General features: G+C 41.0%; 3 protein-coding genes across 3 annotated transcripts; 2 read left to right on the top strand and 1 right to left on the bottom strand.

Moving 5' to 3' along the window:
* The first annotated feature begins 7 nt into the window (after positions 1 to 7).
* Positions 8 to 4,302, top strand: gskip (gsk3b interacting protein). The gene is made up of 3 exons (XM_008283097.1): positions 8 to 150; positions 2,837 to 3,082; positions 3,164 to 4,302. Exons 2-3 carry the CDS (start codon positions 2,840 to 2,842, stop codon positions 3,320 to 3,322), a joined length of 402 nt encoding a protein of 133 aa, XP_008281319.1. The 5' UTR covers positions 8 to 150; positions 2,837 to 2,839; the 3' UTR covers positions 3,323 to 4,302.
* Positions 4,303 to 5,341: 1,039 nt separating this feature from the next.
* On the bottom strand, positions 5,342 to 8,298 carry LOC103358201 (epididymal secretory protein E1). The gene is made up of 5 exons (XM_008283076.1): positions 8,192 to 8,298; positions 7,835 to 7,944; positions 6,937 to 7,044; positions 6,660 to 6,832; positions 5,342 to 5,922 (listed from the first exon to the last, which is right to left on the bottom strand). The coding sequence occupies exons 2-5, from the start codon at positions 7,914 to 7,916 to the stop codon at positions 5,839 to 5,841; spliced, it is 447 nt and encodes a 148-aa protein (XP_008281298.1). The 5' UTR covers positions 7,917 to 7,944; positions 8,192 to 8,298; the 3' UTR covers positions 5,342 to 5,838.
* Positions 8,299 to 8,626: 328 nt separating this feature from the next.
* On the top strand, positions 8,627 to 11,062 carry isca2 (iron-sulfur cluster assembly 2). Its single transcript, XM_008283074.1, has 4 exons — positions 8,627 to 8,725; positions 8,950 to 9,127; positions 10,226 to 10,341; positions 10,433 to 11,062. The coding sequence occupies exons 1-4, from the start codon at positions 8,664 to 8,666 to the stop codon at positions 10,605 to 10,607; spliced, it is 531 nt and encodes a 176-aa protein (XP_008281296.1). The 5' UTR covers positions 8,627 to 8,663; the 3' UTR covers positions 10,608 to 11,062.
* The last annotated feature ends 451 nt before the right edge of the window (positions 11,063 to 11,513 follow it).

The raw sequence follows: 11,513 nt of genomic DNA, 5'->3' as shown, positions 1-11,513 counted from the left end.
AGGGAGGAGAGGATTTTTTTTTACCCTCCTTGTGCTTGACCATCAATCTGAGCCGCATCCGATATCTATTCCACGGCCGGTGACGCAGGTTTGCCCGCTCGGAGTGGGCTGGAAGCTTCCACAAGCCGGAAGAACACGAGCAGCGAGGAGGTGAGAAAAATGAACGCAGTTTAGTTAGAAACGACTTTTTGTTAAGAAACAGAGATTGTTGTTTATTATTACACGTGGCATTAACGTGTTGTAACTTAGCAAAGTGGGCGACGTGTGTTTTTATGTATTTCTAGCTGAGTTTTACCCCAAAATGTAGCATGTTAGCATTTAGCTTCAGTGTGTCACTGCAGCTGTCTGTGGGGGCTTCACACGGATTCTAATATACTGCATGAAACTTTAAGCGTTTATTTAGTACAAAGTGTGATGACAGAAAGCAGTCGGTTCAGCTAGCAACACAAGGAGGATGTAGTCCTCAAGATGTCGCTGTGAATTTAAAATAGCCTCCTCCAGTGAAATGCCACATAAACAACCAGGCAACAGTTATTATAGTCCAGGAGCAACGTGTCTGTAATGATGTAATTCACTCAGGAGAGGTTTTATTCACTATAAAGCCTTGTATTTATGTTTCCTACAAATACACCCTCCACTTTTAATGTTAGTATTTGAGAGCTTTAAGATATCTCATCATGAAACATCAACCTAGTTTATATGTTTGTGTAAAAATGAATAACATGAGTCATGATTTTTTTATGTGGACTCTTTGTATTTAGGCCCCAAAGTATAAGAAAATGCACAAATGTTGTCTGTGATAGTGACTCACTTCATTATTTTTTATACTGCATTGTTTCGGAATATCAATATATATTTATACCAACATTTTATTTATGTATTTTTTATTTTTTATTGTATACATTATTATGATTAGATTTTTTTTATTTTTAATTAAATACTCAGTGAGCTTTTGAATTGCCCCTAGTCTATAAATAAAGTTATCTGAATTGAATTGAATTAAATTGAATATATCTGTAAAATACTTCATGCAGAGAATAATATCAGCTACGACAATGACCATGTGAATTTAAATTTTTACCTTCAAATCTTTGCTTTTTTTTTTTTTTCAAATACAGCATTTTCAGATTACTTAAACTTCAAGCTAAATGTCACACTAGGTCGTATGCTGTGTCTGTCTGTGTACAAGTTGATATTTCTTTAACTTAATTAACATTTTCAGTGTTGTTGTTTGTCATTGATCATTTTTTTTATTCCCATGTTGCTATGATCCAAAGACTCCCTCTGCTGAATGAAAGTGTACATGCCAGTAGGACTGTACATGATCATTTATTTCCACACAACTATAATTCTTTCTGTTAATTAGTTCAATATAGTGCAAAGGGTTCAGTCTATTAAATGTCTATAAAGAGTCTAAAGCCATTCTGATCAGCACCCAAAACCCAAAACAAACTATTCAGTATCTCTAAATCAAATCTGTCTAATCTAATAACAATGAGGCACTGTGTGCTGAGTAACAAATCATCATTCTGCTGATTTACTGTTTCGGGATTGAAGAGATGGGTTAAGATTGTAGAGAGCCATTGCTCATACAGGCATGCAGCCAGCAGAACGAGTGATGACGCAGCCAGATGTGAACCAAAAGCCAACAGCTGACATGCAGGAAAATGGCTCATGTGTTGTGTAACGCAACTGGACATAAATGAAGCGTGACAAGCTTGACAAGCTTCAACTTGTTCAACAAATTCACTGGTGCTAAGAAGCACAAACAGAGCACATTTAGCAGGTGTTGCTTTGAGTAGTTGTTAGTCTGAGTGTGTTTTTGTGGACGACATGGTCTGCTAGTTTGTATTTACTTAATATATTACAGTTATTGTACATTGTACATTTTGCATTTTATATTTTGTTATTGTTTATTTTTGCCTATTTATCTGTATTTATGGTGGTGGTAACTCTATCTATCTATCTATCTATCTATCTATCTATCTATCTATCTATCTATCTATCTATCTATCTATCTATCTATCTATCTATCTATCTATTGTACCTCTACACTTCTTCCTGGCATTAACGTTTACAGCAGCGGTTTGCTCGGCTATCAGCTTTCAATCTGTTTTGGGAACGGAAAGAAAAAAGCATCCAGCCAGCTCAGCATTAGGAAACACTGAAGACAACATTAGTCTTTGTCACGCACTGGACACTTTGGAGATTGGCTGCCTCGGTTAAATACAGCTGAACCAAGCAGGAAGCAACTAATCCAGTCTGCTAGCAGGAAACGTGCTTAAAAGTTGATTGGTTGATAATTGGCCTGCACTTCTGTGACATTCTTCTGGTCAAAGCAGCTTTATTTAGTTCAGGAAGTTGATGGAACATGACAGTGATTCCAACACTGACATCTTAAACTGGTTTAACCTTCCTTCATATGATCATCTCTTTATGCCAAAGGAGACGAAATACAAAAAATATTGTACTTTGCAGAAATGTCACGTGTTTCACTTCTGTTTTCAGATGCACGCTGTGACACACCATCACTGTGTAAAGACTACAGCTGAATCACAACCTTGCTGAGTGCAATTTTCCATTTTATGACCAGCTGTTATAGACGCAGTTAAAAGAAACCTGTCTTCTGCTTTATAACGGTTTGAGTTCTGCTAACAGTGGTGATAGTCTCTTGTTGCCATGACAGCAAAGAGCAACAGCGTCCCACTAACCCGGTCACTGAGGTGTACTCATGAGGATGTGGGGAACTCTTATCATTTTGGAATTCGACATATTTTAAAAGCATACAATAAAGTACGTGTGTGTCGATAAACACTGTTGTTGAACTGTGTTGCAGGGGATGGAGATAGACTGCCAACCCGAGGAGTCCATTGTCTCTGCTTTTGACGAAGACTGCGTCGAGCTGGGCGACGTGAAGGACATGAGACTGGAGGCGGAAGCTGTGGTCAACGACGTCCTCTTCGCCGTGGCTGAAATGCACGTGTCGCAAAGTCTCGGCAGCGCGTCCGACGTGGCCTACATCAATGTGGAAACCAGAGAGGGAAACCGCTATTGTCTGGAGCTCACGGAGGCCGGACTGAGGGTAAGGGGTGCTGATGGTGAGATGCGGTGGTTTCAATCACTGCAAAGCTGTAAAATAAACACCTCGTTTCTGCCCTTACAGGTGGTGGGCTACGCTTTCGACCAAGTGGACGAGGATCTGAGCACCCAGTACCACGAGACTGTTTACTCGCTCCTGGACACGCTCAGTCCGGGCTACAGAGAAGCCTTCGGGAACGCTTTGCTCCAGCGGCTGGAGAGGTTGAAGCAAAACGGACAGTGAAAAGGACCGAGATGCTGCTTCGGGTTTACCCGAGAAACAGGGCTTGATAATGTGGGTGTGAGCCAATAACAACCAAGTCTGATCAAATACTCCAACTGCATAGCTTCCTCTGTGATAAGGGCCTCACAGCCTCTATCAGCTCTGCTTTGTTCTGAGTTACATACCATCGAACGACTTCATGTTATTTACTTAAGTTCACAGACCGATCGGTTGTGACATCGTGTTGTTGGCTCTGCTGCGGGGAGAGCGTTCCTCGCAGGTTTGTAACAGTGCTGCACATTTTTTGTACTCATCAGAACGACGCGAGAACGAAGCAGCGAGTTGCATTAATCGCGATCCCCCTCCGCCCTGCTTGCACTACGGCTGCGATATCTGCTCAAATATACCCGACTAGTTGTTACTCAGCAGGTGTCTCTGTGAAAAAGAGCCAAAGCTACGTTCTTTTCAAGTATGTGCTGCCTTAATGACTGACTCCTAACGGAGAGAAAAGTGAACTCACTGACTTGTGTTTTACGTGCTTTGTATTGACAGATAACGGTATTCTGCAGGGCTGCTATTTCACACGGACAAGTAGGTCAGAAATTCTTTTAAAGCTCTGATTATATTGTAAAACATGGCGACACTGTGTATTCAGTACAAGTCATCGAGTTTGCCGTGTTTAAATATTGCTAGATTTGTTTTCCCTCCGTGCTGCAGTGCGTCGCATCTCAAGCTTTGCATTTCAGACTGAATCCTTTTTGGAAGTTTTAAATATTTTTTTTGTTTTGTTGTGATCTTATCTAAGTTGTGTCAGAGTGCACAGAGTTTGTTAATATTCAGTGATGACTTCTAAAGCTGCTTAAAAACATTGATTTCCTGTACACGTGACCTGGTTACTGTCCTACTTCAGTGTTATGAAAGCTACTCTACCTAGTTTGCATTGATACTGTCATCATTCCTTGCTGCTGGCCTTTGCTCAGACCAATAAAGTTTCAGAAGTATGTCAGTCTCTCTGAGGTTTGTCTCACGACTAACGATCTACAGATGTGGGACCGCGGACCAGACCACAAATCTGAGGCAGCAGTGAAAATACACTTTTACGCTGCTTGTGTTTTACTCAGTGATTTACTTCAGGCGGTCGTCACTCGTTAGTTTTCATATTTAGATGTCACAAACCACTCATGTGTCTCTCCCTGCTAAACTTCGAAGCTTTAAGAAGTCCACAGATGAAAATTATCCAGTATTTTACAAGCTTTGACCCTTTTTTTTAAACTCGCTCCCTCTCCCATATATGATCTTTGCACTCCTGATCTATACTTCTGATCGTATAAAGAGGCCTCCCCAGGAATAAACAACCAGCTCCACCTTGACCCACTACTGCAGCAAAAATCCACTTTCTGAAGTGTCATAATTATGATTTACCAGCTACAGGGGCCTATTTGCTCATAAAACCAATTTACTTTTCCCACAAGTAACCTTTTGACCGCAGGACTTTTTAACTTGTAGTGAGGTAGGACTTTCTGATGCTGGTGTTTAACTGTTAATGATATTAAGCTTCACTAGTGTTGAGCCGGGCTGCAAGGTGGCTCGGTGGTTAGCACCGTCGCCTCACAGCAAGAAGGTCGCTGGTTTGCGTCCCGGTGAGGACACCCGGGATCTTTCTGCGTGGAGTCTCCATGTTCTCCCCGTGCAGCGTGGGTTCTCTCCGGGTTCTCCGGCTTCCTCCCACACAGTCCAGAAACATGTTGAGGTTAATTGGTGATTCTAAATTGTCTGTAGGTGTGAATGTGCTTGTTCTTTGCTCTTCAGCCTGAGTCAGCTGGGATAGACTAGTGAGGCCCTAGTGAGGATTAAGCGGTGTATAGATGATGGATACTTTGCCTACAGTCCTACCGTGTGGCGGTACCAAACCAGACCGAGCAGAAAAACCTTCTGTCGCCGCTTCTGCATCATCTGTGGCTGCATTTTTACTGTTCAGACAAATACACGAGTTGCAAAGTGCAATGCTAAAAGGTTTAAATATGAGAATCACACAAATGCTACTTGCATACACATTTCTTTATTAGAATTTAATTACATATATTTGTTTGACAGTATCCAATTGCAAAAGTCGGGTATAACAAGGTCAGTAAGAAATATTACAAAACTTATAGTAAAGAAAAAGTACTGCATGTACCTTTTCTGACTACACAGCAGCCAGTGAGACAAGACATTTGCACTGCAGAGGAATGTATTCCAGGATCATTCGCACAATCGTAAACCTAAATATTTCACATTCACAGCTCTTAAAATTGACCATTGCACAGACAAAAAAAAAAAATATGTGTGCCTTGTATTTCAGTAGGATTTAAGATGCATGTGCAGCAAGTCTTGCAAACTAGTGAGGACATTTTAAAATAAGTTTGATGAATCAATAAAATTAGAACTTGCTTGAATCAGTGGCATCTTTTAGATCTGCTAAAAGCTGAATCCCTTTAAAAAAACAAAAAAAAAACAAAGACACTTGTCAGAGGTATGGTTGCTAGTTTGGCACAATATTAGACGATCTGAACTGGGAACTTGACGCAGAACAAGTCGTTTTTCTTGTCATCTTTCAGTTCCCACTCCACCACGAGCTTTATCTAGAAAAGCAGAAGAAAGCCGTCAGTGAACAAGGTACGCTATTTATTTCTTCGGTCAGAGGAAACGAGAGAGAAGAGAGGAAAAAAAACAAAACAATAGACAACGTAGGAGGAACTAACACTTCTGTCTGGTCACAGTAATGCAAGTGAAAATGGAGTCATAAGAAACTAGTCAAATGTTGACTCGACCTTCAGTCTGACTGCTCCACAATCCAAAAACATTCAGATTTCATTTATACGTGACACAGAAAAGCGTTGAATCCTAATATTTGAGAAGCTAGAAACTGCATATTTGACATTTTTGCTTAAATAAATAAGACAAACGATTATTCAGTAATCAAAGTGGCTACTGATCGAACAACTTTTACTTTTAGTTTTAATACTGAAGTAGATTTTCCTCCTACCTACATCTTTTCTGTATGCAGTCTTTTCTTTGCTGGACTTTTTAGTGTTGGAGTATTTAGACACAAACAGATCAGAGTACTTGCACCACTGCTTAAAGCAGACTGCAATCAAAATAAAATTACTTTTAAAAGTGTCTTCTACAAAAAGTTTTTTTTTTTTTTTTTTTAAGGCCTTAGCATTCTTTTGGAGTCTTACAGGAGACACCCTGCAGCCAGCTTTAGTTTCCAGCAGAAGTACAGAAATGGAAAATTATCATCAGTACGGAGAACCAGACTCTTTTGGTTACTTGACAGAAAAAACAACTTGAACAGAGACGTTAATGCACTACTTACTGTAGGGTACTCAGACTTGACCGGTAGCTCGGTCGCGTAGTGATAAACCTGCGGCTTGTGGATGGGACACTGGATTCCAGACTTGCAGCCGTCGGCGTTGGGAATGGCAAAGGGGACGGGGAGGCCGGCGATGATACCGTGAACCACCGCTGTGCTCGTTTGGCTCTCCACATCTTCAAGATAAAACACGGTGGTGAGATCAAATCTTATACAGAAATATGTGCATTATTATTTTTGATAATGGGAGAAGAATTTTAGTAAGACGAAGTCGTCTCACCACTGGTGAACGTCACGTTGACGCTGGAGGACTGGCCTCTGTGCAGCTTGCACGGCTGGCTGTCACAAGGACTTATGTCCACCATGGTCACTTTGCCGGAAGCTGAACCTGAAGAGAGATGTTTAAAAAGAAGCGCCTTTTAAAAACGACAAAGTAGACTGCTGACAAATCACTTTTTTAAAAAGCCATTAAACAAAATAATCCAGCTGGTGGTTTTATGATTCAGCAAGTCAAATATACTCCAAGTGTAGCATTTGCAGATCATATTTACTGAGGAATAAAGTAAATAGATTACAAAACAGCAACTTATCATTCCAGATTCTGTTAGAAAAGTGATCTCTGCAAGGCTTAATGTAACATGTACGGGGATTATCAGAGTCTTTTTTTCCACCACAGTCATGTCTGATCAATCAGGGAACCTAATTAAGTAGTGATCTACCACAGAGATTAGCTAATTTTAAAATGCACATGCAGTCAGGACAGGTGGTAATATGTGCTCATGCAGGCTCAGGTAGGAAAGGTGCCAATACTGATCTCAAATGTGAGGATTTTAAGTTTTTTTCTCTATTAAATTTTAACATTATTGGATTTTTAGGGTGTTTGCCAGCTTTTAGGAAATAGCGATGGATATTTTACACTTTTTAGATCAGATTCTTTGTCATTTTATAAACATACAACAAAATTTAAGTGCACCGTGCTCAATAAATATATTTAAAGTAGAAAAACATTAAAAAGTGAAAAATCTGAAGTAGAAATACATTAAAAGAAGTAATAACTGGGACACAATTCGCATTTTCTTGAGTATGGATTTCATTATACAAACAAAAAAAAGCCAAGACATTTATAAATCTATTTAAGCTGGAGGATCACAGGCTAACACATGAATGGAGGAACTCACCACAGTCAATGTACTTCACAGGTACAGCACAGGTGAAGCCCATCAGGCACAACACAACGATGAAACCGCTCCGAGCATCCATGTTTCGTTCTCTGTGAGCGTGGGTCACCCTACAGTAAAGGAATGTATTGATTAGGCAACAGATAGGTCAACTTCATCAGGGTAGTCAGCACAAAGCACTGACTCATATGACTTGTTGTTGTTTCCTCTCAAAGCAGTGACTAACAGTGACCGAACAGTGACTAAGAAGTTTCACACCACGACGAAGAAATACTTTACGACTACTTAAAAACATAGTAAACCACACAAACAGGAGTCTTGTAGTTAACAGAAGTATTGTGAATGGACATGCCGTACCTTTGAGGAGATTCCGTGTCAGTTTTCAGAGCCGCAACAACACCCTCCTTTTTATTTCCTTGTATCACGAGATTCAAGTGACGCCTATTCAGTAGGACTTGTGTTTTCACGCCCCAAGTGTTGCCTGTCAGGTGACGCCCTCTGTGTAAAGACACCGCCTTCTGCTCTGTCATTGGACTATCGGAACACCAGACATCAGACACGCCTCACCGTTTGTAAAGCTACACCTAAATGTCAGCAGTTGGGCGTCGCCTACAGCCTTGGAGGGCTGTGCCTGACAGACATAGCCGAGGTATCGCAATGTCCTTCACGCCCAGATCAAAACACAAAAGCTTATGATAGACAGCGAAAGTGACGAATAGAATGGCCGTGTGGGCGTATCCGTTTGATCGATAAGCATTTTAGCCAATAACAGGGCGTTTTGTTTGTCCTCGGTGGGTGGGGCGAAACTTACCAACATTTGTTATGGAAGATGTCATTCGTAAGAGGAGCAATGATAACTGCGTCGAAGTCAAAAATATTGACTCTTGCTAGGTAACGTTAACCTGCCGCATACCTAGATAGCATTATGGATTTCCCTTAATCAAAATATACCATTTTAACTACTTTGCTGGGGGTAAAAATAGCTTCGTGTTGATTTTTTGCCAGGTTGCTAGCAGGTTGGCTAACTAGCTAGCTAGCTAGCCCCATTGCTAGTAACATTACGAGTCCCCCTGCTGTCATGTGATAGATCTTAACGGATTGTGAATGTTTTGCAGGGCATCAGCTCGTCTCGGCAGCCTCAATGCGAGCGAACAGCTACACCGGCTTCCCCAAAACCCGCAGCCCGTCTACACAGCGGGGCTTCGCTGCTTCAGCAACGTCTCCGTCCAGGAGAAGCCCGGAGCGTCTGGGCCATCTGAGGATAAAGTGCACCTCACTGAGTCATGTGTGAAGGTCAGCAGATACCCAGGATGAAGCTCAGCACTGCTCTCCTGCCTGAGTTACATATTGATTGTCCCATTTTCTGTGTAAAACCTCAAAAAAGGCAAATCTACGAAGACTGTGGTTATGTGAGGTTTTGCACTAAACGTTGTGTATCCAGGAAATGTGCCTGTGAAGAAACAAAAACCTCCCTTAATGTACTCCCATTATCAACATCTATCTAGTACCAGCAATGTCGTTTATCTGATTAAAGTCTAAGGAGCAAAATAATGTAAATATCGTGAGCAAAAGTGATGTGGAACTGTTTCATCCTTTCACTTGTCAACAAAACTTCATGGTGTGCTGCCATAATTGACATCTGAGACATTTAAATTAGGTCTTAGAATCAGGTTAATGTTCTGTTTTTGTTTTTTTAAACCAATTCCTAACATCACATTAATATGCTATCATTTGGCTGCCCATTAAGGCTCAACAATATTCCAAAAACACCTAGAGGAGGTGTGATTTCAGTGGGATTTGTAATTTCTGCGTTTCTTAGTCTATCCCAGCTGACTCAGGGTGAAGACAGGTTCACCTGGACAGGTAACCAGTCTATCACAGGGCTACACTTAGAGACAGACAACCAAGCACACTCACATTCACACCTACGGACAATTTAGAATCACCAATTAACCTCAACATGTTTCTGGACTGTGGGAGGAAGCCGGAGAACCCGGAGAGAACCCACGCTGCACGGGGAGAACATGGAGACTCCACGCTGAAAGATCCTCACCTTCTAGCTGCGAGGCAACAATGCTAACCACCAATCCACCCTGCAGCCCTAATAAAATCATGACCAGTCAAAATGCCAATAAGAAACCTCTCGTAGCACTTTGAGTTTATGATTTGGCAGTCTTCAATATCTTTAATTATCTTCGTCTTTGAACAGTTTGCAACTTCCACTTTTAGGATATTTTAAATGCAATCAAGGGAAAATAACAAATATCTTTAGCTGTCATCTGATGTGTGATGCACTGAAGGATTCTGAGCATCAGTGAGTGAGTTTAGATGTAGAAAATGTAATTATGAAAAGTCAAACTGTGCCTCATGTATCATGTTTATGTAATTCAGAGACTCGGAGAGATCATGGAGAAAGGTGAATTCCTGAGAATACACGTGGAGGGAGGAGGCTGCTCCGGCTTCCAGTACAAGTTTTCTATTGACAGCAACAAGAATGAGGATGACAGGTAAACTGTGTTCAGGTTTTTGTTCTAAGCCGGCCTCCTTGTTGTCCAATCAGCTCTATTCACTCCTGCATCCACTCCGCTCCGCTTTCAGAATGTTCGAGCAGGAAGGAGTGGGCATTGTGGTGGACCAGGACAGCCTGGAGTTCGTGAAAGGAGCCACCGTGGACTTCAGCCAGGAGCTGATCCGGTCCACCTTCCAAGTGCTCAAGAATCCTCAGGCTGATCACGGCTGCTCCTGTGGCAGCTCCTTCTCTGTCAAACTATGATTCCCTGCTTCAGTATAACTCAACAATCGGATTTAATAGTTCAAATATTAGAGGTACTTCTCTAACGCTGACACAACAGGTGTACCTAATAAACTGGTAACTCAGAGCATTATATCAGCCTGTCTATAATATGTTGAGTTCCTCATCCAATTCACTATAAACTACATCCAGTGACACTGAAACTGGTAGATAATACCTATTTTTTGCTTTTTTTGCATGTGAAAATGACTTGAACCGAATGGACAGCAGATGCATTGATTGATCAGGGCACTATCTAGACATAAATAGATAACCAAAGCTCACAAAATTCCACTGTAAAGGCTCATTTTAAATGTTTGAGAATCCTGTGTGTAGACTCACCTTTATATGTAAAATATGTAAATAGGCCATAAGTATAAAGTTCAAAGCTATATTATATGTGTTTCATCTGGAATAAATGGAGTGAATTTAAAATGTTCAGTTGTTTCAGTGTGTTACGTACAAACTGGTTGTGTTCAGGTAACACATCACATCAGTGTGTCTGCAGCATGTTGTGGCTGCTGCAGCTTTAAAATACTTTATATTCTGTTTTAGAGACAGCAGAGGAATGTGAGAGGAAATAAGAAAAACGTTCTGCAACACAAATCTGTTTTCAGTTTCTGGACTTTTCTCTAATCTTTGCCTCTGGTGAGATACTGGATCATTTTCATATTTATTAAAATGAAACCATGAAAGAAGGTTGGAGGGAAAAACACACGATATTGTGGAAGCGACACTCTGATTTTTGTAAGAAGCTAGAAAAGCTGGAAAGTTTTACCTTTAAGAATGTGTTTTAAAAGCCTGTAGTGTTTGTGTAAAATCTTAAAGGTGTGACTCAGGTGGTAGAGCCGGTTGTCCTCCAATTGCAAGGTTGGCGGTTTGATCCCC

Source organism: Stegastes partitus, unplaced genomic scaffold (genome assembly GCF_000690725.1).
Source record: "Stegastes partitus isolate 25-593 unplaced genomic scaffold, Stegastes_partitus-1.0.2 Scaffold8, whole genome shotgun sequence".
Classification (NCBI taxonomy): Eukaryota; Metazoa; Chordata; class Actinopteri; family Pomacentridae; genus Stegastes; species Stegastes partitus.
The sequence above is the reverse complement of the archived record's forward strand: the minus strand, read 5'-3'. Positions and strand labels throughout refer to the sequence as shown.